At 37.4% G+C, this 26,547-nt stretch overlaps 1 protein-coding gene across 1 annotated transcript in view; it reads right to left on the reverse strand.

Moving 5' to 3' along the window:
- The window catches only part of LOC126470852 (katanin p60 ATPase-containing subunit A-like 1), a 99,035-nt gene that overhangs the window by 26,289 nt on the left and 46,199 nt on the right, over positions 1–26,547 (reverse strand). The window contains exons 3-5 of the mRNA XM_050098867.1: positions 18,406–18,627; positions 15,912–16,054; positions 5,427–5,536 (exon numbers count right to left, since the gene is read on the reverse strand). Coding sequence (XP_049954824.1) covers positions 5,427–5,536; positions 15,912–16,054; positions 18,406–18,627 — 475 coding nt within the window. The remainder of the gene's footprint in view (positions 1–5,426; positions 5,537–15,911; positions 16,055–18,405; positions 18,628–26,547) is intronic.

Here is a 26,547-nt window from a genome sequence, read left to right on the forward strand (position 1 = left end):
TTATGAACTACCGGTATGTTTTATTTAGCACATCTGTTCACTTAGCATACCACCAGTTTCATTGTGCTGTATTGTATTGTATTTTTACTGGTCCAGATTTAACAAGCAGTAGGCCCTAAAGGTTGTACAGACAACTGAATAGGTCTATATAAGATACAGTAAAGTAATACACCAGACTTGAAGTAATTGTGGGGGAAGGGCTGCAAAACAAGTTGAGTAAAGCCAGACAGTATGTTGAAAAATTTGATGCAGTTGTGGACATTCCCACGGAGATGCAAAGCTGCAAACAAGAATGTGTACTATATATATTAGGCATAAGAAATTCTCTCATCCTGTGTTAAGAACAAACGTTTTTCGTGTTCCACTAATGAGCGAGTACAGGGTTCGAAGTGCAGGCAGCCCAAAAAAGTCGAAAAAAAATTCAGTGTCAGAGGAAACTGCTCAGAAAAATCTATTGACCAAAAAACTGCCAATGGAAACTCATTACCACCATGTACAGTACTATTAGAAGTAAAAATTGTATTAGTGCAACAAATGATGAAATTAAATGCAGTGCAGAAAACCAGACAGTGAATAAGAAAGAAGAAACATATGTACTATCAATGAGTCATGGTAGGGGACTAGCCACAGTCTTATCTGATATTAAGTCAGAATATAAAGTGAATAGAATTTGAAAGCCTGGAGCTCGATTACAAGAAGTGCTCAAAAACCGTGAAACTGCAGTAAAAAGTGATGTAAACTGTGTCATAATCAGAGAAGGAAATGATGTATATAAAAATAAAAGCAGCCTTATTGAAGGAGCACTGATAACACCATACATAATTCTTATAACACACTACCATCACCTGAAAATAATATTGCTCATATAAGTAGAGCATCCCCATAAAATGATCCCATAACTCATTATTGAATGAAAATGTGCAGAAAAAACTAGTTTCTTCATTTTTAAATTACGTATGGCAGTAGGAATTGAAACATAGCCGAACTAATGCACTAAAATAATTCCAGGCCACAGTCCTCCAATTAAAGTTGTGATCCAAAACAGTGAACACTTTCTATTTCTTGTACTTCATTGTTTCAGTAGACTATTTCTGTAGCTTGTAGAGTTATATGAGATGTACTGAACTGAATGTACACAACATAGCACAAATATCATTACATTGCATTGCATTTGTGTTAAAACAACTGATGACGTTTTCTAATCTTTCAACAGCTGCCTTTTCACTTAGGAAATTGATATTACCTCTTATTTCTACACTTATATCATCTACAGAAAATAATAAAATTTGTACTTTTTGAAACTGCAAATGAAGGATTGTTTATGTACTGGTAGATCAGAAACAACAGAGGACCCAAACTTGAACCTTACAGTACACCATGTCTGATTGGTTCTAATTCTGAATGCCTATTGTTAAGTGACTGACAGGCAACAGATACACATTGCTTTCTGTCATTCACATAAGATAAAAACCAGGAATACACATTGCTTTCTGTCATTCACATAAGATAAAAACCAGGAACCTGCTGTGTCTACTACTTCATAATATTTAAGCATTTCCTTGGGAATACTATGGTTCCCTTAGCTAAGTCACAAAATTTCCCAATGGTAGTAGCTTCTATTTTACTGATTCTAGTATATTGTATACCAAGGAAAAGACTGAACATTATTTTCAGTTAATCCTATGCTGAAATGAGTGCACATCTGCTGAACTCCTTGGCATACATTTCGAGACTAAATTTACTTCAAATAGTCACACGGACGGTATATCTATAATTCTGTCACTTGTTATTTATTTGTTGGGGAAACAATGCACATATGTTTTTAAACAACTATCACTAAGTTCCTATTATGATATCTTCCACTTTCATTTAAAATAAGGTATTGATTTTAGGGTGATTCTCCCTGAGGAAGAAAAAGAAGAAGAGAGAAAAATTAAGAGGGAGAGAAAGGGGGAGGGGGGGAGCATCTGTTTGAACAAGACCAACAGGTGCACATCTGGAATTTCCATGACTAAAATACCTTATAGGCCTTATTCCACACAGTTAAATATATTAACAGTTTATTTCTCTCCATATGCAGTTACCTCTTGCATATAGAAGTAAATTATAGAAGGAATAGCCTAAGGCAACCTGTACACCAAGATAATTCTTGTCAAACATTAAAAATAGAAATACATACAACTCAACTAAATAAAATAGAGTGTACTTACAAATGTCTAGGCATCCTTTGCATGCAGATGCTTGAAGATGGACAAATAAATAAACAAACAAAAGTGTTTACAACTTATATGATCTTCTAAATTTTTTTTTTTTTGAAAATACTGGCAATAATAAGACAGATTGGTAATTTGGAATAGTGTCTTGACCCCTTTTTTTGTGAAGTTGCAGAAAACAGAACGCTTGTCTCTCTAGGAAAAGATTAGTTGCATAAGTAAGCCAATATATTACTAATTGTAAGCTCAGCTGAACAACATTTCATTATTTTACTTTTGATTTCTTCATAACCACTTGACCATTTATTTGTAAGAGAATTAATAAAATTTGGAAACTTATTTTGGAAATGTAGAAGGATGCTGAATTTTATGTAACTTGTTTTGGAAAGTACTCTATGGAAATATTCAAACCTAATCTATCTGTTATTGGCCAAATAAATTTATGCAGAATTCCTCATTTTTTAAAGAAATTTCTCCATTTTCTGGATTCTTTTCTCCTGTCTCATTTTTTTGGTGGGTTCCAAACAGTTCTTATCTTGTTCTTTAAGGAGCTTATTTTTTATTGATAATACATACCATTTGGCACTCAGATGACTTTACTTGGATTTTTACAGCACAGTTTGAAATGGGCTTTAATCCTATCATCATCCATGTCCCTTGATGACTAGTAGAGTTTTCTCGTAGTTCTGCATGATATTCTGATTACATATGTAACCCAAGGTTCAGATGCATTTAATCTGCTTCCATATTTTAATTTCTTAGGAATGCAGTTTCTATTAGTAGCCTATTACAATGTTACAGAATACATTATGTTTTTCATTAACACCAGGAATGTTGTACATATCTTTCCAGTTTGTATCTGACAATTTCTTGTCCATTTATCACCCTTGTATTTTCCAATTATTTTTATTTATGTGGTGCACTCTGATATTAAACATCAGCAATTGACTATAATATTCTGAGAGGCCATTAACTATGGGAATTTCAATAGCACTTTGTAATCTCAATGCATCTATAAAAATGTGGTCAGTAGCAGTAGTGCTCATTCCCATAATTCTTGTTGCAAATTGCATAAAGGAGCTGGATCACATAAAATGGCAAGGAACTTAAGTAAAGCTCTGGAACAGGTGTTCTCTGAAAAATTATATTTCCACATAATATTACCTTATTTTGCTTGGAAGTCAAGAAGTTTAATAATGCATCAATATTTCATAAATAATTCAAAATTAACAGATGGAGTCCTGTATGCTATTATTATTATTAACTTTCCAAGAAAATCTACTTTTGCAGCATAAGTTTTAAAACACTGATCACTGTAAAGTATATGGGTATCAGTGTTTTTATAGTTTCATGCCTTCTTAATGTAACTGGCATCTCCTCCTTTCTCCATGCTTGACCTGCAGTTATTTCTGCCCATATTCAGCATTCCTGTATCAATGGTCAAAGGATGTTCGGAAAATCATATTACATCTACATGATCTGTGTCAACCTGTTCAAGAGCCTTCATGAGGAATCCTTTCTAATCACTCACAGTCCTGAAACCCTTAGTTAGTTCTGATTTACTGATGACATATTTATGATTTAGAGACCCAATGAAGACATCCCACTGTCATTCATTCAAAATCTTAACACCGGTCTACCACCTGTTTTATATTGTCCTCCTTGGCCCCTAGAGCCACCTTCACTTCACTGATGGCCACTTTCAGACTATTTAAATTAAACCCATCACTCACCAGGAGTACATCCACTCTGCAGCTGCTACCCGTCTTATATAAAAAACGTCTCACCTCCCTCCCCCATACAGACTGGCAACCAGTGGATACCAAATTTTCAGTGACAAGCAATTCTTTTCCTAGGGTACTGAGGATCGTACTGAAGCATCAGCAGAGTATATCAACCCTTCCAACCCTGACTTAAACAGAACTCCTCTACCCCTATTCAGTTGTCCACCAAAATTATGCAGTATCTTTGTGTGTCCTTATGGCCATCTTGTTTTCAATCCCTTGACCTCTGGGTGACATTCCTGTATAAGACCCAGATGCAAGACCTGTCCTATACATCTGCCAACCATTCCTAGACCAATTCTATCACTGGCATCACTCATCACAACTAGAGCCACACATGGAAGCAGTCACAGCATATAACTATGTTGAAAGTACTATGCAGCATTCTATGTAGATATGAGCACTAAACTATCCACTCACATGAACAGATATTGTCAAACCGTGACTGAAAGTTAGCATGCTATGCAAGTGGTTGTCCTCAGCATTTATTTTACAAGCCATGCTACTTGGATTCTTGCCAACAGCCTTAAGTTTTTCTGAATGTTGTGGGTGGGAAATCTCCCTTCTACATATCGTTCATTCCAGTTAAGATTTCAATATTTGCTAACTCTTGTGTCACACTTGTCCTCCTTCTCTTCTCCCTTCATGTCATCAACTAATGTCACCAATTGTTCCCATAACATGCTCTTACTTTTCCTGTTTCCTCTATCTACTACTCCATCCTTACTCATAACTTTGAACCTTTCGATATCTCCTATATGTATCTACGAGTTTGTATTGTTACCCCAGTACTCTCCCATTTTCCTCTCTGTTTTCATCCTGGCACACCTATCCCTAACTTGACCTTGCAAAACAGTTACATGTTCCATCCTAGCACTATCCTTCATAACCCCCCCCCCCCACCCCACCTACTGTACCATTCATCCATCTCCTCACTCTACATATATCTCTGTTCGCCCACCACTTATCCCATTTGACATCATTGCTGACCTCATTTAGATAAACAGCATTGCAATACAAGAGCCTGTGCTGAGTTGAGCATGTGCATTGGTAGTCCTAATAAAGGACATTCTCCAAAAATAAAGCATTTTTGTCTTTTATAAGCAATTACCTACTGTTCAGAATTGCTTCTATTTGGCAGGCAGTGTTCTATCCTACATACATACTATCTCTATTCCTGGATTTTCAGTTACTGATATTGCATGTACATGCACAGTTGTACATTATATGTAGATCTGAGTGTATATGTGTATTGATTTTAGGAATATAATAAGGAGAAAGTTAATATCTTTCCATCAAGTGATGCTAGAGTATGTGTAACAATTCTGTGTGTCATAGCTCAATGATTTGGGTTTAAGTACACCCCTGTGAATCAAATACACAGCTGTATGAATACCATTATTATGATGAATTATGAATGCAGATTTACCGTTTGGAAGAGGAATATATATCCTTTTCTCAAATCTTCGGCGAAATGCCTCATCAATGTTCCATGGATGGTTGGTTGCTGCTAGTACCATTATCACCTTGTTATCTGAACTGAAAAATTTTTGAGAGCACTTTTGTTATTTCTGTATGATGGAGGAATTACACACACACACACACACACACACACACCTAAGAAATGCTCATAGACTTGATGCACGTGCAGACACATGAAAAGACAAATGGACAGGTATGATATTTACTCCACTATGGCTATAATGCCCTTTAAGACCTGATTTAAAGATTGTTATGTATCCATATTTGATCTTCAGCTGTACCCTGATCAGAAGATTTATATTTGTTATCATTGGAAGAATTATATGCAAGGTAAAAGTGAAGTTTTTGTGTGCTTGGAGGCTTTATTTAATATATGTGCAATGTAACTTGGCATTTTACATGGGGGATGCAGGAAGCAGGGGAGTAGGTATAATCCTCTCCATTACTCCTAGCACAGTGTAAAAGGTTACAGTGCACATTTTGTAGTGACAATTCTTCTTGTTAGTTTGATCACATGGTCAAAGAGAATTACATGTAGCAAAATATGCTACATTTGCATCACTGTGTAAAAAAGCTTCTTGTGCTCCAATACTGATTTAGAGATGGCTGTAGATCACACTTGAAATCAATAATTGTATAAACACAATCAGTGATTATTGTCTGGTATAATAAAAGACAGAAAAATAACTTAATTTTTCAGTCATTGCCCTACAATTATCTTTTATTTCACAAAAGATGCGCACTGTTTACTTATTGGTTTTAACCTATATTTATTAATACATAATATATTTCCATAGAAACATTGAAATTAAAAAATGAAATCAGTTAATTAACTCAGTTCCTGCAAAATCATTTTTCTATTGTGACAACAGAAAAATTGTAACAGACTAGTACTTGAACCTGGATTTAAATTAGACTCATAAATAATAATACAGTAGTAATTTGATTAATGAATCTGTTTCGTAGTTTTCAATGTTTCCATGGATGTTAACGTCCTTGGGTTGGTGGTACAGGGTACAATGTCCATTACCCCTGTGATGCTGCTACCACGTATGCCTTGGAAGAATCTCTTGTTGTAATGTTCAGAAGAAATACAAGGGGAATAGCAATCATACTGAGGCTTTGGGTCACTCTTGGAGACATAACTGGATAGGCTTGCATAACCACAGTAACCAGATGTGTCTCAAAATTCTGATAAATATTGTCTATTCAACTCTTCTATGGTATAAATGGAATTGTCCAAAAAATATACGTGTACACACACACTCTGCCAACTACTGTGACATGCATGACAGAGGGTACTTCTCACAGTATCACACACTACAGTTTCTTCCCAGTTAATTTGCATATGCAGTGTGGGAAGAATGACTTTGTGTACATTCCAATTAAACTAATTTTGTATTTGCAGTTGGTATATGAGTGAATCTTTTAGGCATCTGCAATACATTCCTAGATTCCATATATATTAATAGTTCTTGAAACTTTGTGAATAGGCTTTCACAGGATACTTGGTCTCCATTTTAAAGCATCTGCCAATTCAAGTTTTTCAGCATTTTCGATGGTCTCCTTCGAGTCAAACAAACATGTGACCACTTGTATAAGTTCAGTATCCCCAATAAGTCCTGTTTAGTATGGTTTCCACACACTTCAACAATATTGTGCTGTGGAACACACAAGTGTTTTGGAAGCAGTCACCTTTGTAAACTGATAGCATTTTACCTAGGCCTATACATTTTCTGGCCAGTTACATTATCACAACACATTATTACACCCACATAATAGGATGAATGGACTGACTCCAACTGTGACTGCTGCTTATGCCATTGCTGTTTCTGTTGTGTGAATATTTCTTGTTATTTATTTTGTTTGCTTCAGTTGTAAAATTAATACCGTATTTTCAGTACAGGTACTTTGTTGTTAGTGATTTTATCCTTTTTGAAGTGCTAGAAACCTGTTGCTTATTGTAATAATTAAGGAAGAATCATTCGCAATTCTTTTCACAGTTTTAAATGTTTTTTTAGTCATAATATATTGTTCAGTTCTCGTAAAGGTTTTCTTTGCAGGGAATTGGTTTTTGCATAATTTAGCGCCAATTTTTTTGTCTCTGCATATTTCGCCATCATTTTATAGCTTCTGTCAACGGAGTTCGTCGATTTTACTTCTTAAATCTTTAACTTGATCAATGAGCATACTGATAAAAAATGTAAGTACCATCTTTGTTATTAAAATTTAGTCCTAGCTCATCTTCCATGCACAACCATATCTTCCATTTCGAATTCACATTTGCACAAGAGAAATGAAGCAGTTTTATATTTGATGCACACAATTCCTTTAAAGGAACGATTTCCACAGTAGCAAAGACCTGAAACTCTTCGACTTAACGTCGCATTTTGTTCGCTTCTGTACTCTCGAATTTCTCTGATTCTACATGCCTCTTTTCCATAATTTTTGATATTACAGTGCAAGCTAGACACGTCCTGTCACTAAATATGTTGATTTTTTTTTTTTTTTTTTTTGCATGTTCAACACGTATTTGCTCATAGTTTACTTTTGTTTGGCGAGCAATTCGACTGATTGTTGGTGCTTAACGCCAAGATGGGGAAACGTTCTGCAGCTCAGAATTTTCATTTATTACATGCAAAATCTTATGTCTTATAAAGCCCACATTTTTTTCTAAATTTGTAATGCATTCTTTCAATTTGACTGTCATAATCCCCATAAATAGGCTACCTGTTTTTATGGCAGAATTGAAACTTTTAGTCCGTAGCTCGTGGTCGTGCGGTTGCGTTCTTGCTTCCCGCACCCAGGTTCCTGGGTTTGATTCCTGGCGGATCAGGGATTTTCTCTGCCTCGTGATGACTGGGTGTTGTGTGGTGTCCTTTGGTTAGTTAGGTTTAAGTAGTACTAAGTTCTAGGGGACTGATGACCATAGATGTTGAGTCCCACAGGGCTCAGAGCCATGTTTTTTTTTTTTTTCCTTGCTTGGTAGAATAGAATAGAAACTTTATTGTCTCATAACATCTAATTGTAAGTGTACAGAATAATTACAGGTATTTTGTCATTTTAAGTACCACAAAATGGATTAAAATAATCATGTTGAAAATAAAGTAAAATTAAGAATAATTATTTACTTAAAGTACTTTTTTAGCATGAGAGAATAAAATGTAACATCAGGCACAGTTATTTGTAAGTTCTTTAAACCATACAGAGCTTTTGTATGTTTACAAACTTTGCCATTAATTTTACTGCAATAACCAGTAGTCTCCAACTATCTCTCCATAGAGAAATGCACTAAAGACATCCAGTTGATAGATGGAAAAGTTATTCTCATTAAAATTAACCAGAAAAAATTTCAATGAAACCAGTTTTGCTACTGCACTGTATACCTCTAAATAAGACAAGCTTTGTAAATTGTCTAAGACTATTTACAACACATCCACCAGGAAAGCTTGAAGAGTCACAAGACAAGCTTTGTTGGAAACCTTTGCTACAAGACAAGCTTTGTGAGAAACAACATTACCCTTTTCACCCCTTTTTTTGCCTAAAATCCCATTTTCTGTCAATAACATCACATTCATTTGGCTTACATACATAATACCATGTGATGTTTTCTTCTAGGGCTTGCAGCTCTCTTGGTTGAGCATTTTCCAATTTTTAGCTTCACTGCTAGACATTGCTTCAGCATAGGTGCTGGGGTCTTTGTCAATCACTGCTGTCAACAGCTCTGACACATAATCCTCCAATTGATTTGGGTGTTGAATTTTCCTCCTGGATCTAAGATTGTATGTGTTCTTGTCCTCTGCATCCTCTAAAAAAATTTATGTTTTCACTGTCTTCACTGATTTCTTGTTCTCCTCTAGGCTGACTTTTATTTTCTTCCACAACATCAGTCCTCATTTCTTCTTTCCATTCCTCTAAATCTGAAGCTTCATCTATGTTCTTTTTATCACAATGAATAGTATCTGACTATTTTACATGAACATCAGCTTTCTTCTTCCTTTTGGATACTGCTGGAGGCAAAAAATAATGTCTTGCTGCATCTCAGTTCTCTTTGTGGGAGGTATAAATATTCTGTAGCCCTTCACATCATTATCATAACCCACAAATAAATCTATCTTGTTTTTGGGGCCTAGTTTCAGTCACTTTTCCTTGGGTATGGGGACCGACATATGCGTTTCAAATATTTTCAAATCTGCTAAGGGCAATTCTCTAACATAAAAAGCTTCAAAAGGAGTTTTACTTTCTATAGGGCTTGGACCAGTTTGATTTAATAAATAAGCCACCATGTTAACTGCTTCAGCCCAGAAATGTTTGGGAATTCCTGAAATCATTGAATGAACAGCTTTAACCAAGGTGTGCAGTTCCCTTTCAGCTTTTCCATTTTTCTGTGGAGTGTACACAACACATCTTTGATGGGCTATGCCATTTTCACTCAAAAATGTACCTAAGTCAGTACTCATAAACTCCAGTCCATTATGACCTCTTAGAACTTTAATTTTCCGACCATTTTCTCTCTCAGTGTTTGCATTAAATACCTAATCAAACATTTTACTTTATTCTCCTGTTTCATAAAAAATACTTTGTGTTAACCACAGTTGTCATCCTTCAAATGCAAAAAATATCTTGCTCCTCCAAGAAGCCGGCCACAGTGGCCAAGCAGTTCTAGGTGCATCAGTCCGGAACCACGTGACTGCTACAGTCGCAGATTTGAATCCTGCCTCGGGCATGGATGTATGTGATGTCGTTAGGTTAGTTATATTTAAGTAGTTCTAAGTTCTAGGGGACTGATGACCTCAGATGTTAAGTTGCATAGTGCTCAGAGCCATTTGAACCAGCTCCTCCAAGCTAATGCATCTCCATGGGTCCACAGACATCTGCACGAATCAGTTCGAGTGAGGCATTAGCTCCAGAGGAACTGACAGGGAAAGCAAGTGATGTTGTTTACATACTAAACATTCTTTACAAATGTTTTCAATGAATCTCACTCCTTTATATGATAGAAACTCTTTCATGTGCGTAATGCTCTGATGTTACAATTATTTGTGCCAGACACTCAAGTTTTCAATATATATAGACAAATTGACATGTTATTACTGTCAACCACAGTGTGTGTTTCATCCACATGCATAAAAGGAACCATTGACAGTTGTGACTGTGTTCCGTTTAGTGAAAACAATGTATGATACATTTTGTTGACATGTTTGAATAATGCACAAACTTTGCCTTTACTCTTCAAGATTTCACATTGTTCCTTGTTTGAAAGTAAACACATATCTTTGTGTAACACAGTTCTTACAGAAAACAGATTGAATTTCAGTTCAGGAACAAAAGGCACTCCACTAAGTACTGTTTTGATAAATTTAACTCTGATCCATGCATACAGTTCCACAGTACCATGCTCAGTCACATCAAGAAGTTTACTGTCACCCACAGTAACTTTCATTGAGCTTTGCACACTGTCCAGTTTTGTAAACAGTTCTCAGCACATATGCTCGCTAGCACCTCATCCAATAATTTTCTACGTCAACTCCTTGATTCATACACATAAAGGCATTTACATTCTGAGCCTTTTTGCTTTCCTTTGATTTCAACAGCCTGCAATCTGACTTCAAATGACATCTTTTCTTACAATAATTGCAACTTCTTAGTTCTATATTTGCTTTACTTTTGCTGTCCTTTGCGTAGTAGCTCGTCTTACCACAAGCATAACAGGTAATTTTTTATTGCCTGCTTAGACTGACTAAAGCTACCTCCGGCTGATTGCACTGATTATTTCTCTCTTCCTCAATGAGCAATCTTGAAATTAAGTCATTAAACATTTCCTTCTCAATGACATTACCACTTTTGTTATGATCATTTTATCTGAAAGTGGTTCTCCCACTTGCTTCAATATTGTGTTGATTTTTTTGTATTTTCGACACAACGGTAACCACTGCGTCATCATCAAACTGGAGCAAGAAACACTTTTGCTGAAGTAGGTAAATACTGTGGACTCTTTTTCATACACAGTCTCAGTTTTGTCCACATGCCAGCTGATGACTGAGTGGTGCTACCTCCATCCAGGTCACAATAAACTCCTGTGTTTTTGTGTCCTTTTCCTGCCATGTTTTTACTTCTGCTTCTCTCTCCTGTGGTGACTGAGTAACAATGCTATTGGCAGTATCTAAAAGGTCTTTTCCTCTTAATATCACATCCATTTGGAATCTCTACACCACCTAATTGTCCCCTGCAGACAATATTAAATGAAACTGATGTGTAGATTGTTCCATTGTGCCACACCAACACTATGCCGGTGACATTAAAAGTTTTGCTGTTACGCATGACACCAGGAAACAACTCTCTGCCACTACACTGAAAACAGACTTATGCACCTAGAACCATAACCTGTGATCAGGAACAGTAAATGAACCATGAAAATAAGCCCATTTGTACGGAGTTTATTGCAATGTGTAACAGCTTACAACTAATGGCAGACAACAATACAAACACAGAATAAACAGAAAATGCGAAAGCATTTAAAAATGGTAGATAACACAAATCAAAGATAAACAGTGTTGCTTCTTTAAGATATCATTAACATTGTACCATTAACAATTCTTCTGTGGGTCTGACAAATCTGTGACCATTCATACTGTCCTTACACCAAGGACAGCACAAATGGTCACAGATTTATTAGACCCATGGAAGAGCATTATAGAACTACTGCATAGCTTGAGTGTTTTGTAAGCAACCTCCTTTGTAAACAGATTATGTATTCTTAGTGTACTACCAATGAGACAAAGTCTGCCACTTACTTTATCTACAACTATGCTTAGGCAATTTCTCCATGTAATATAACTACAAATTGTTACAACCTTGTATTTGTACAAGTTGACTGATTCGAGTTGTGACTGATTGTTATTGAAGTTGATGGATACGACTTTTTTCATTTTGGGAAATGCACAATTTTATATTTCTGAAAATTTAAAGCAAGATGTGAATCCTTACACCACTTTTAAATCTTATTAAGATTTATCTCAGTAACTGTGCAATTTTTTCAGGCAGTTCTTCATTACACATAAACGCATCTGTGAAAAGTTTGAGGTTAAAAGAAATGGCTCTGAGCACTATGGGACTTAACATCTAAGGTCATCAGTCCTCTAGAGTTAGAACTACTTAAACCTAGCCACCCACGGTGGCTGAGCGGTTCTAGGCGCTTCAGTCCGGATCCGTGTGACTGCTACAGTCGCAGGTTCGAATCTCCTGCCTTGGGCATGGATGTGTGTGACGTCCTTAGGTTAATTAGGTTTAAGTAGTTCTAAGTTCTAGGGGACTGATGACCTCAGATGTTAAGTCCCATAGTGCTCAGAGCCATTTGAACCATTTGAACTTAAACCTAACTAACCTAAGGACATCACACACATCCATGCCCAAGGTAGGATTCGAACCTGTAACTGAAGCAGCCGCGCGCTTCTAGACTGAAGTGCCTTGAACCGCTCGGCCACAATGGTTAGTGTTTGAGGTTATTATGAGTGTGGTCTGATAGGTCATTAATATGCAACGTGAACAGCAAGCATCCCAAGAAACCTACCTATGGGTTGCCTGAAGATACTTTTACATTTGTTGATGGCCCTCTAGCCAAGATAACATGCTTCATCCTCTCCACCATGAAATCCTCAGTAAGTCATAAATTTCAATTGATATCCCACAGAATCATACTTTTGATAAGAAGTTTAGGTGAGGTACTGAGTGAAATGCTTTTCAAAATTCAAGAAATAATGCATCTGCTTGACTGCTTTGCTCCATAACTTTCCAGATATCATGTGAGAAAAGTGTGAGTTGGGTTTGCATGAACAATGCTTTTTAATCCATGCTGGTTACCTTGCAAGAGGTGATTTTGTTTGAAGTCCTAGTTATGTCTGAACTCAGAATATGTTCTAAGTTTCTATAATGATGCATGTCAATGATATTGGACATTAGTTTTGTAGATAACTTTTGCTATCCTCCTTGTAGATGGGTGAGAGCTGTGCTTTCTGCCAACTACTGGACACAGTTTTTTTTTGTTTGAGAGATCTATGGTATATAATATTTTTACGAGGGGCACTAACTCAGCCACAAATTCTGTATAGAATCTAATAGGAATTCTATCAGGTCATGGAACTTCATTCAGTCTTAGCGGTTTAAATTTTTTCTTAATAGTAGTGACCCTAATATCAATATCACCAATCTTGGCAGTGGTGCAAGCATTAAATTGGGATAGTACTCCTGGAGTTCAGCATTTCTGCTTTTTAGGAGTGCTATTAACCCTGGTGCTTTGTTGCAAGTGCTTCAGCAATTGATACTGATAACTAGGACTTCTATACTTTTTTGGGTGGATAGGGGGAAGGTGGCAAGGGGAGTGCATTAATTTTGACCTTACACTGATGCTTTTACAGGTGTCATTACTCAGACAGCATGAAGAGTCAGGTAATATAAAAAAAATCTTTTGTGCACCCCACAAACCATCAACTGTCTTGGTAACAGCTTCTGATGTGTAGTGCACACCTGACACATCTAGACAGACCCTAGATTTCTCTACTCTATGGTGCAATTCTAAGAATCTGTAGCCTAACTTGTCGCAGAACCTCCAAAGTCAAAGTGATTCAAGCCGCCTTCTCAACTGAGAACCAGGGGAAATGCTGCAGAATGTATGTCTGTGAAAATGGCTATTCTTTTCAGCCTTTCCTTCCAGTCGTGGAAGGATTCAAGTATGATTTTGAAGCTTGCCTGACAAGCACTGTTTGTTCAAATATGCTCCACAATACACAATTGTCTGTTCCTTCAATGGGTGCTGGAACGGCCTCCTCAGAATGTTGAATGGGCATACGTGTGGAGTGCGTGTGGTGATCCTTCCCATCCTTTGCTGAAATTTTTCTAAGGGTACAAGTATTCCTGTATGTTATAAGTGTCAGTGCTTAATAGACCCCATACTCTTTTAAATTTTCTCCCCTTGACATGATACACAGCAGATTCCTAAATAAGTGAAGTGAGTCTTACTGGCTCAGTTTCAGTTTCAGTGAAAGACAGAACCTTGAATTCATTGGTTGGGGGTGGGGTGGGTGGCTGTAAAACCTTGAGTTCTCTCTGGTCCCTGTCTCCTCTGTACAGGGCCCTGAGACCTATCACACCATCCACAATGGCGAGTAGTGATAGATCCTGTACTTGCTGTAGAGGAAACAATGGGAGGATTGTATTCGAGGTATCATTGGTATCTTTGGTACATGTTTCTCTGTAGCCCTCCAAGTACACCTGTTTGGTGCAGCTCCAGTCATCTACCAGTTGTCAGATCTGTTTCCAGCTGTCTACAAACAGTAAGTAACTCATCGCAGGCCTGAGAACAACATTCGCAGTTGAGCGTATTGTGACTCATGGAATGTTTCACAAAAGAGTAAACTTATAACTTTAAATGAAGCTTGCTGATTTGTGTTTAATTTTTGGATTTGTTATGCTACAAGTATTACAAGTGCCCATTAAGAACTGAATCAATTAACACCCAAGGAAGACATTTCTATTATGACAAAAGAAAAACCTGGGATAAAATCTGCTGATTTCCTGAAAGAATTTGTTTTCTGGGGTTACACTCAATAGCAAACTCAGCTAACTAACTAAAAAATAGTGGACACGTGCAGTACACAGTCTGTTATTTTTCAGAGTGTTTTCAAACTTGTTCTTATTTTGAGTTTTAAACACCAGTGGAGTAGTTTGGCATTTTCTGTGACAGAATGAAGCACTTTTTGTTTCAAGGAAAAAATCTGGTCAGATATTCTTTAATTTATAGAGTAGCAGTTGTAGTGACCAAGAGTGCATAACAGCTGGGACACCCAAAAATCCAATACACTACCTGGGAAAATATAGGCTATATTTAATATCCCTTGTATTTACTAAAAATACATCAACACTCAACAGATTCTTGAGAGTATCAAGAAATCGGCACCCTGAATCATGTCATCTGAGAGTTTATCAGTTAAAAAAAGTCTCAGATGAGGACAGGAATCTATTTAGTGCCAAAACAGTATGCTGAGGAATGACACAATAATAAACAGTTACATTCTCTCTCTCTCTCTCTCTCTCTCTCTCTCTCTCTCTCTCTCTCTCTCTGTGTGTGTGTGTGTGTGTGTGTGTGTGTGTGTGCATGTTTCAGAACTGCTTATTGTATTTTATGTGCAAAATTTTCACACTGTCAGCTCATCTGGAATTCACAACAATGGCTTAGGGACTACATATGTTTCACAATCTCTGCATTATTAATCTTCCAATGTGCCTGTACCCTAACCTTTTTCTTTTCTCAGACTCTACTCAAACACTGATTGCAGTGTCAACCAACTTATATCTTCATTCACACAGGTAACACTTGTCCATATAACTTAATTAATGGATGTTTCTTTACCATTTGAAGTAGATATGGTGTTCATACCTGTTAGAATTAAGACCATCCATTTGAATCAACAGTTCTGCCTTAAATCTTCGGGAAGCTTCATGTTCTGAATCTGTACGACGTTGTGAACACAGTGAATCTGTTTCATTTATAAAAATAGTGCTTGGGGTATAAAAGTGAACCTGAAATATAATGCATATTATTAAGGAAATATCTTATTCATTGCAGCAAATTAAAATGTTCAAGTTGAAAAACTGGTATGAGTGAGACCCAGAAAACAAAATCACTTTGAAAAATTAATACAAGTATTCAATCACTATTCCAATCATATTGCCTTTTTTCTACATGTCATTATATTTTGAAATGTATATTGTGTATTTGTAATGTAGCAGTATGAGCTGTTAGCCTAGAATATACAGTATATTATAAGAAATGAGTTGATTGGCATATATTTTAGATAAACTTGTTCTACCAATATTGAAACATGTAGGCAACAAATTAGCTTTATGTGATCATATGAACTGAATTATTTGTTATAAAGTACAGGCCACAGCATATGCAGTGGATCTCCTGAAACACTGCTTTACAGAGACACTTTAATGGAGCATTATGATGTGGAGATGCTTGTGTCAAAGTTACTCTCAACTATTTTTAAATAATTAAAATTTTTGATATTTATATCCAGTCTGACAGGACAGTAGCACTGAGCATTTTCCTAACGATGGGTATCAGAGTCTAGGTGTACAATGAATATCCTCTTTAGTTTCTTAATATTCAATCTGGAGTTGCCAAACTTGATTATCTATATTTCTAGTTTCACACTATGCTCCACTTTTTTCTGAGTTGTTGGCTACCCTCTCCACCACTTTCGTCTTCTAGTTTTTAAATCTTATCCATTGGTTTCATTATTTATTTATTTCTTATCCTGTGACAATATGACTTTTTTGACTTGGGAACCTGGTTGGGTCTCCTGCATATCTCTTAAATTGCCCCTTTTCTTTCAGCCCTTTCTTCTATTTTAGTCAATAAAGGAACATCTGATTCCAAAGTCTACTATCTTTATCATCTGCTGTTCTTGTGTTTTTCTACTGGAACCTCATAAGTGTCAATTTTCCATTTCAGTTTAGAATTATTAATATTAGTTTATATCTATACCTGAGTATAGATCTTTGCTTGCCTTCCACATAAGTCACATAATTTTAACCTTTCAGGAATATTTCTCTGCAATAAATGTTATACTACAGAGTAATAATTTAGTTTTGCCAGCACTGTGATCTAGATTGTTCCAGCTTGAATGCAAATGGAGTAGAGAGTATTAAAATGTACTATTAGAATCTGCACAGTTTCAGTTTTTTAACTCAACTGTCCTGTTCTTGAGATTAATAGCAAATTATACCAAACCAACTCCAAAAAGACATACTGTGCTGCATGGTTTGTTTGTAGAAATATGCTCTATAATCTCCTCAGGCTCTGTAACACTAACAGTGCTGTCTTCCCTACTAGATGTGTTGAAGACAGGATTCTTCATTATAATATCAAATGTAAATATATGTAGTGTTAATGACAGTCTACTTTTATGACAGTGATAGAACTGATTTGTTCTTTATATAATTAGGACAACTGCAAATGAGTATTTACCCATATACAAAAGAGGGCACTACTTTTTAAAAAATCTGCTTACTTCTAAAAAATAAATTATTATCCATGAACTGGAAAAAAGGAAAGTTACTTTATTTAGACCATTATGGTCTATGGTATGCATATTCCTATTGCTCTCTGAAAAACCCTCAAGTTTTGTACAGATTCTGCATTATCTCACTAACATAAGCATAACTGATAAATACACAAACTGCAAGCTTTACTTTTCATACACGTCAGATGCTTACTTTCGAAATTTAGTGTACCAAAGCAACCCAGGCCACTTTTGTTCCTATATTTTTTTTTTCTTATGCTGCATACACTGCCATTGTCTTCAAATGTCTGAAATACAGCTTTTCAACTGGTTCTATAACTTCATTGTTAATTTGTACAATTTTTTTCCTGTGTACTGATTACAAATCATTTGCAGGCAAACAACACAATGTCATCAGCAAAATGAAGATTGTTCTGTTACATTCCATTAACAAATATTTTTCACCATATGTACCTGAAAACATCACCTAGGGCTGCTGTGAATAGCATCGGTGATACAAAACTCTGTACATGCTTCTTTTCTCAATTTTAAAATTCCCGTTATCCTGGTTAAATCTAATGATAGTTATTGCAGTGGTTTATGAATTCATCAGCATAATAACATAGGTTGAATCAATGTATTGTCTGTCAAGGACTGTCAGAAGAGAATTTACTGACATTAAATTTAAAGCTTTCTCAAAATCTCTGAATCGTAGGCAAAGTGCAACTACTTTCATGACTTATAAATGGTTGATTGTGCTATACTGACTTCTAAAACCAGATTGCTACTTTGACTGATTAAAAGTGATTTTTATGCAGTTAGTGAAAACTTAAGTGAATTTCCATTATTGTATAAGCGTACCATTTCAAATAATAGTCGCACAAGCTTTTCTGAGTCTCCACGGTATTTTGAGGTAAGTGTTGCTGAAGAAATATTGAAGAATGTTGAACCACACTCAGTTGCAACTGCCTTAGCCAACATAGTCTTTCCTGTTCCTGGAGGTCCCACCATAAGAATTCCTTTCCATGGTCTTCTTATTCCACAGAAGAAATCAGGCATCAGCATTGGGAGTACCATGGCTTCCTGAAACATAGAGTGCTTTTTCAGCCTATGTAAATGTCAATATGCCATTCACTGGTCAGTAATTGATGATTATATAGAACATTCATTAAGGAAGTTCTCCATTTATCAGAAAGAAATGAGTTTGTAAATTAATAATAAAGTAGATTTAATGGCAATGTATGTTCCGGAAATAGAAATAATTTCACTTGACTGATGCATGTTCTTTGAGGATCTTGGAAAGAATATTTGTAACATTCTCATAGTGGATTTTTTGGCTTCAAAATTAAATTAGTTACGCCAACTTTCTCACTGTATGTCCTACTCAGTTAAGTAACTAAAAATATGACTCAATTAAAATAAAGTAAGTAAAACAGATTTCTTAATAGCACAGGTTTACAGAGCCAGTTTTTCTACAACAGAATATTTGCATCTGTATGAGGTCAGATATATATGCTGATGGGAAACTGATTGCTACCACATTGGAGTAATAGCACTTTTGTTGTTTCACTGAATTGAGTGTTTCAGTATGGTACATGACTGAAATGTAGTCAGACCATGCACTGGCTGTACACAGAACAGCTGCACACAGAAAGGCAAGATGTTTGACTGACAAGTGACACAAGTCAGATGCGAGGGACAGCTTCATCCCTGAAGCTATACAGGTACTGGAGCTTTCATTGGCCACAATTTCCTGTATATACAGTGGCTATGTTGATCCAGGTAATACTGCAACTACAGTTATCAAAATTTAGCTGGTAGGGATTTCCATCACTGGGCTGAGAATTTAACCTTAGATAGACAAACCACAGCCCTCCAGATCACTTGCTATTTTTGTACACAATATTTGGGAAACAATACCATCAAGACCTATCACATCACCATAAGGTACAAAAACCGCCATCACACAATAAACAATTTGCAAACCACACCTCGCAGACCAGAGCAATTAGCATAAGGGCAAAAACACTGCAAATGGATGCTCAACAAAAGGAAAAGGTCACTAAGGCAGATGAGTTCCAGTACAGAATTGCATATTTCTAAATGTGTGTGTAATCCTATAACGATCAAGATGCAGTCTAATAAGTGGTAGTCTCTTCATGTGATTAAATTCATATGAGACTGAACGTGACCTCTGGTGCATGTACTCCTATCATTCATAGGCTAAGGATTCAGGTAGTGGCTGGCAGATCATGTGTTTATATTTGTGATTTATAGGGTCCTACTGGAGATATGTATTTTCAGCATGATAATAATACACCCATCAAAAAAAGTTTTGCATCACCTCGGTTCCAAGAGTTCCAGAACCTGTACAGAAAATTGGAATAGAGATCAACATAAACATAATTTCTGCCCTTTTTATTGCTCATGTTGTTGTTGTTGTTGTGGTCTTCAGTCCTGAGACTGGTTTGATGCAGCTCTCCATGCTACTCTATCCTGTGCAAGCTTTTTCATCTCCCAGTACCTACTGCAACCTACATCCTTCTGAATCTGCTTAGTGTATTCATCTCTTGGTCTCCCTCTACGATTTTTACCCTCCACGCTGCCCTCCAATACTAAATTGGTGATCCCTTGATGCCTCAGAACATGTCCTACCAACCGATCCCTTCTTCTGGTCAAGTTGTGCCACAAACTTCTCTTCTCCCCAATCCTATTCAATACTTCCTCATTAGTTATGTGATCTACCCATCTAATCTTCAGCATTCTTCTGTAGCACCACATTTTGAAAGCTTCTATTCTCTTCTTGTCCAAACTATTTATCATCCATGTTTCACTTCCATACATGGCTACACTCCATACGAATACTCTCAGAAATGACTTCCTGACACTTAAATCAATACTGGATGTTAACAAATTTCTCTTCTTCAGAAACGCTTTCCTTGCCATTGCCAGCCTACATTTTATATCCTCTCTACTTCGACCATCATCAGTTATTTTGCTCCCCAAATAGCAAAACTCCTTTACTACTTTAAGTGCCTCATTTCCTAATCTAATTCCCTCAGCATCACCCGACTTAATTAGACTACATTCCATTATCCTTGTTTTGCTTTTGTTGATGTTCATCTTATATCCTCCTTTCAAGACACTGTCCATTCCATTCAACTGCTCTTCCAAGTCCTTTGCTGTCTCTGACAGAATTACAATGTCATCGGCGAACCTCAAAGTTTTTATTTCTTCTCCATGAATTTTAATACCTACTCCGAATTTTTCTTTTGTTTCCTTTACTGCTTGCTCAATATACAGATTGAACAACATCGGGGAGAGGCTACAACCCTGTCTTACTCCCTTCCCAACCACTGCTTCCCTTTCATGTCCCTCGACTCTTATAACTGCCATCTGGTTTCTGTACAAATTGCAAATAGCCTTTCGCTCCCTGTATTTTACCCCTGCCACCTTTACAATTTGAAAGAGCGTATTCCAGTCAACATTGTCAAAAGCTTTCTCTAAGTCTACAAATGCTAGAAACGTAGGTTTGCCTTTCCTTAATCTTTCTTCTAAGATAAGTCGTAAGGTCAGTATTGCCTCACGTGTTCCAGTGTTTCTACGGAATCCAAACTGATCTTCCCCGAGGTTGGCTTCTACTAGTTTTTCCATTCGTCTGTAAAGAATTCGTGTTAGTATTTTGCAGCTGTGACTTATTAAGCTGATAGTTCGGTAATTTTCACATCTGTCAACACCTGCTTTCTTTGGGATTGGAATTATTATATTCTTCTTGAAGTCTGAGGGTATTTCGCCTGTTTCATACATCTTGCTCACCAGATCGTAGAGTTTTGTCAGGACTGGCTCTCCCACGGCCGTCAGTAGTTCCAATGGAATATTGTCTACTCCGGGGGCCTTGTTTCGACTCAGGTCTTTCAGTGCTCTGTCAAACTCTTCACGCAGTATCATATCTCCCATTTCATCTTCATCTACATCCTCTTCCATTTCCATAATATTGTCCTCAAGTACATCGCCCTTGTATAGACCCTCTATATACTCCTTCCACCTTTCTGCTTTCCCTTCTTTGCTTAGAACTGTGTTTCCATCTGAGCTCTTGATATTCATACAAGTCGTTCTCTTATCTCCAAAGGTCTCTTTAATTTTCCTGTAGGCAGTATCTATCTTACCCCTAGTGAGATAGGCCTCTACATCCTTACATTTGTCATCTAGCCATCCCTGCTTAGCCATTTTGCACTTCCTGTCGATCTCATTTTTGAGACGTTTGTATTCCTTTTTGCCTGTTTCACTTACTGCATTATTATATTTTCTTCTTTCATCAATTAAATTCAATATTTCTTCTGTTACCCAAGGATTTCTACTAGATCTCGTCTTTTTACCTACTTGATCCTCTACTGCCTTCACTACTTCATCCCTCAAAGCTACCCATTCTTCTTCTACTGTATTTATTTCCCCCATTCCTGTCAATTGCTCCCTTATGCTCTCCCTGAATCTCTGTACAACCTCTGGTTCTTTTAGTTTATCCAGGTCCCATCTCCTTAAATTCCCACCTTTTTGCAGTTTCTTCAGTTTTAATCTACAGGTCATAACCAATAGATTGTGGTGAGAGTCCACATCTGCCCCAGGAAATGTCTTACAATTTAAAACCTGGTTCCTAAATCTCTGTCTTACCATTATATAATCTATCTGATACCTTTTAGTATCTCCAGGGTTCTTCCATGTATACAACCTTCTTTCATGATTCTTAAACCAAGTGTTAGTTATGATTATGTTGTGCTCTGTGCAAAATTCGACCATGCGGCTTCCTCTTTCATTTCTGTCCCCAAATCCATATTCACCTACTATGTTTCCTTCTCTCCCTTTTCCTACACTCGAATTCCAGTGACCCATGACTATTAAATTTTCGTCTCCCTTCACAATCTGAATAATTTCTTTTATTTCATCATACATTTCTTCAATTTCTTCGTCATCTGCAGAGCTAGTTGGCATATAAACTTGTACTACTGTAGTAGGCGTGGGCTTCGTATCTATCTTGGCCACAATAATGCGTTCACTATGCTGTTTGTAGTAGCTTACCCGCATTCCTATTTTCCTATTCATTATTAAACCTACTCCTGCATTACCCCTATTTGATTTTGTGTTTATAACCCTGTAGTCACCTGACCAGAAGTCTTGTTCCCCCTGCCACCAAACTTCACTAATTCCCACTATATCTAACTTCAACCTATCCATTTCCATTTTTAAATTTTCTAACCTACCTGCCCGATTAAGTGATCTGACATTCCACGCTCCGATCCGTAGAACGCCAGTTTTCTTTCTCCTGATAACGACATCCTCTTGAGTAGTCCCCGCCCGGAGATCCGAATGGGGGACTATTTTACCTCCGGAATATTTTACTCAAGAGGACGCCATCATCATGTAATCATACAGTAAAGCTGCATGCCCTCGGGAAAAATTACGGCTGTAGTTTCCCCTTGCTTTCAGCCGTTCGCAGTACCAGCACAGCAAGGCCGTTTTGGTTATTGTTACAAGGCCAGATCAGTCAATCATCCAGACTGTTGCCCTTGCAACTACTGAAAAGGCTGCTGCCCCTCTTCAGGAACCACACGTTTGTCTGGCCGCTCAACAGATACCCCTCCGTTGTGGTTGCACCTACGGTACGGCTATCTGTATCGCTGAGGCATATAGAGGCTCATAAAGACCACATATTGCATGTTGTACCATCACACAGCGAGACCTTCAGAGGTGGTGGTCCACATTTCTGTACACATCGGTAGCTCTAATACCAAGTAGCATGTCCTGTTGCATTGATGCATGCCTGTATTTGTCATGGCATACTAGCCACAAGTTCATCAAGGCTCTGTTGGTCCAGATTGTCCCACTCCTCAATGGCGATTTGGTGTAGATCACTCAGAGTGGTTGATGGGTCTCGTTGTCCATAAACAGCCCTTTTCAATCTATCCCAGGCATGTTCAGTAGGGTTCATGTCTGGATAGCATGCTAGTCTCTCTAGTTGAGCAAAGTCATTATCATGAAGGAAGTCATTCACAAGATGTGCACGATTGGGGTGCGAATTGTTGTCCATGGAGACAAATGCCTCGCCAATATGCTGCCGATATGGTTACACTATCAGTTGGAGGATGGCATACACGTATCGTACAGCTATTACAGCACCTTCCATGACCTCCAATGGTGTATGTCAGCCCCACATAATGCCATGCTAAAACATCAGGGAATCTCTGCCTTGCTGTACTTGATGGACAGAGTGCATTCAACCTGACTGGGTTGCCTCCATACAGGTCTCCGACGATTGTCTGGTTGAAGGCATATGCGACACTCATTGGTGAAGAGAACATGATGCCAATCCTGAGCAGTCCATTCAGCATGTTTTTGGGCCCATCTGTACCACATTTCATGGTGTCATGGTTGCAAAGATGGACCTCGCCATGGACATTGGGAGTGAAGATGCGCATCATGCAGCCTATTGCGTGCAGTTTGAGCCGTAACACGACGTCCTGTAGCTGCATGAAAAGCATTATTGCACATGGTGGCGTTGCTGTCAGGGTTCCTCTGAGCCATAATCTATAGGTAGCAGTCATCCGCTGCAGTAGTAGCCCTTGGGTGGCCTGAGCGATGCATGTCATGAACAGTTCCTTTTCTCCCTGTAACTCCTCCATGTCCAAACAACATTGCTTTGGTTCACTCTGAGACTCCTGGACACTTTCCTTGTTGAGAACCCTTCCTGGCTAAAAGTAACAATGTGGACATGATCAAACTGTGGCATTGACCATCTAGGCTTGGTTGAACTTGTAATGGTCGCCTAGTCGTTGATATAGCTAATTGCTGTAATCGCACTATTTCACTCCCATTTACGGAGCTTGTTAGCACTTGATGTTAGGTTGGCACCATTAAAATGCGTTGTAGTAATCGCTGCTGCTTGCTGGATCGCTGCTGTGTCTCGATGCTGATGCTGGCTCTAAATCTGGTTGTCTAGGGTTAAAAACATGAGGTCCCATGTTTTTTATGTGCTTTTGATGATAAAGAACGAGCGAAACCAACAAATATGTAACCTTCAAATATTTATTATGGTGGCCATCTTAATTCCACTGTCTACCAAAGACCATGACACAACACAAAGTAGTACTTCCATTACATGATCTTTGCATTGTTTATCCACCTCAAACAATAACACACAAACACACTTTACCAGAGTGACATTCCGACTGCCTCCTCGACCCTTCTTGCTGCTTGTATTTATAACATTGTCAAAGAACTACTAAAAAGAGATATAGTTTATAAGTCACATGTACATCTGTTATCATAATTTGTGCAGATAAGTTATTAATTTGCATCGAGTGACATAATTTAACATGTTATGAAAATGACAGACAGATTTGTTTACTTGACAGAATAATTCTCTGTTACAAAAAGGCCATTTTTTTAGAAGTTTGTCAATTGACTTCTCTAATTTGCATAAATAAGTAAGTAACATGAATTATTAAGAATTACATTGGTTTTCGTCTAAAATAGGATTGATTACGTGAATACTGAGTGAAAACACTCCTAGCGAACAAATAGGTTTCACTGGGTGATTTTTATTTAAGGAGATCCAAAATACCTAAGTTGGCTACTATTTTTCGTACTTCATATTAATTATTTAAGATAAACTTAGTGTTTTTACATGATGACATTTGCTGTATCAGTGATCAAGTGATATTAACTTTCGTGTGGGTCAGTTATTCAGTATGATTTAATGGGTTGACTGTTTATGGAGACATGTTGTGCAATCATTGTTAACATACACAATAACTTTTCTATAATCATAAATACTCGTTAAACTGGTTGAATTTGGCGGGTATCACATACTTCGGTAAAGTAAACCCTTTAATATGTTCTATTACAAACTACAGACAACATGAGCCGTGTACCTCCTTCCTGGTGGAATGACTGGAACTGATCGGCAGTCGGACCCCCTCCATCTAATAGTCACTGCTCGTGCGTGGTCGTTTAAATCTTCAGGCAGGTTTAGTGACATCTCTGAACAGCCAAAGAGACTGTGTCTGTGATACAATATCCACAGTCAATGACTATCTTCAGGAGTTCTGGGAACTGGGTTGACACAAAACTTTTTATGATGTGTGTAAATACCCACATCATCACATCACTCTTGAATGTTGTCAGTGTGGTGCTCTATGGATATTAGAGTATGGTCTAATTTCAGTCCTATTGAGCAAGCCTGGGATTCTACACATCATTAGACTAGTTTCCACTAGATGTGAATCATCAATCAGTAAGAGTCCATGTGGCAACTAGTCTCTTGCAAACCCCATGCCATTACAAGTGTCCACCATCATCATGGTACTGTATGTTACTAAGGAAATGTGTATCATTCCATTACTCTTCAGTGTCTATTTCAATGATGTATACATCTTCATAAACAATAAATAATGCACAGTATGTGAATGTCTAAGTACCTCCACACTTGTTCTCCTATATCTTAGTTCTTCATCGTGATCATAGATGTTAACCTCGAAACTTTATTATTAGGATTTTTGCTGTATTGTGCTTATATGCAAAGTTAACCATCTGAAATGTTAGCCTGTCATCTGAAACACCAGGAACTTTATGCCATACTTTCTAAAATGAAAGCAGCTTCTTGTACCTTTACTTATTTTCTTCAAGTGCTACTAAACACACTTAAGAGCCAAAGAAACCAATTCACCTGTCTAATATCATGTAGGCCCCCCAAAAGCATGCAGAAGTGCCACAACACAATGTGGCATGGACTTGACTAATGTCTGAAGTAGTGCTGGAAGGAATTGACACCATGAATTCTGCAGGGCTGTCCATAAATCTGTAAGAGTACAAGGGGGTGGAGATCTCTTCTGAACAGCATGTTGCAAGGCATACCAGATATGCTCAATAATGTTCATGTCTGGGGAGTTTTGTGGCCAGCAGAAGTGTTTGAACTCAGATATGTTCCTGGAGCTACTCTGTATCAATTCT

The sequence above is a fragment of the Schistocerca serialis genome, chromosome 3 (genome assembly GCF_023864345.2).
Source record: "Schistocerca serialis cubense isolate TAMUIC-IGC-003099 chromosome 3, iqSchSeri2.2, whole genome shotgun sequence".
In the NCBI taxonomy this organism is placed as follows: Eukaryota; Metazoa; Arthropoda; class Insecta; order Orthoptera; family Acrididae; genus Schistocerca; species Schistocerca serialis.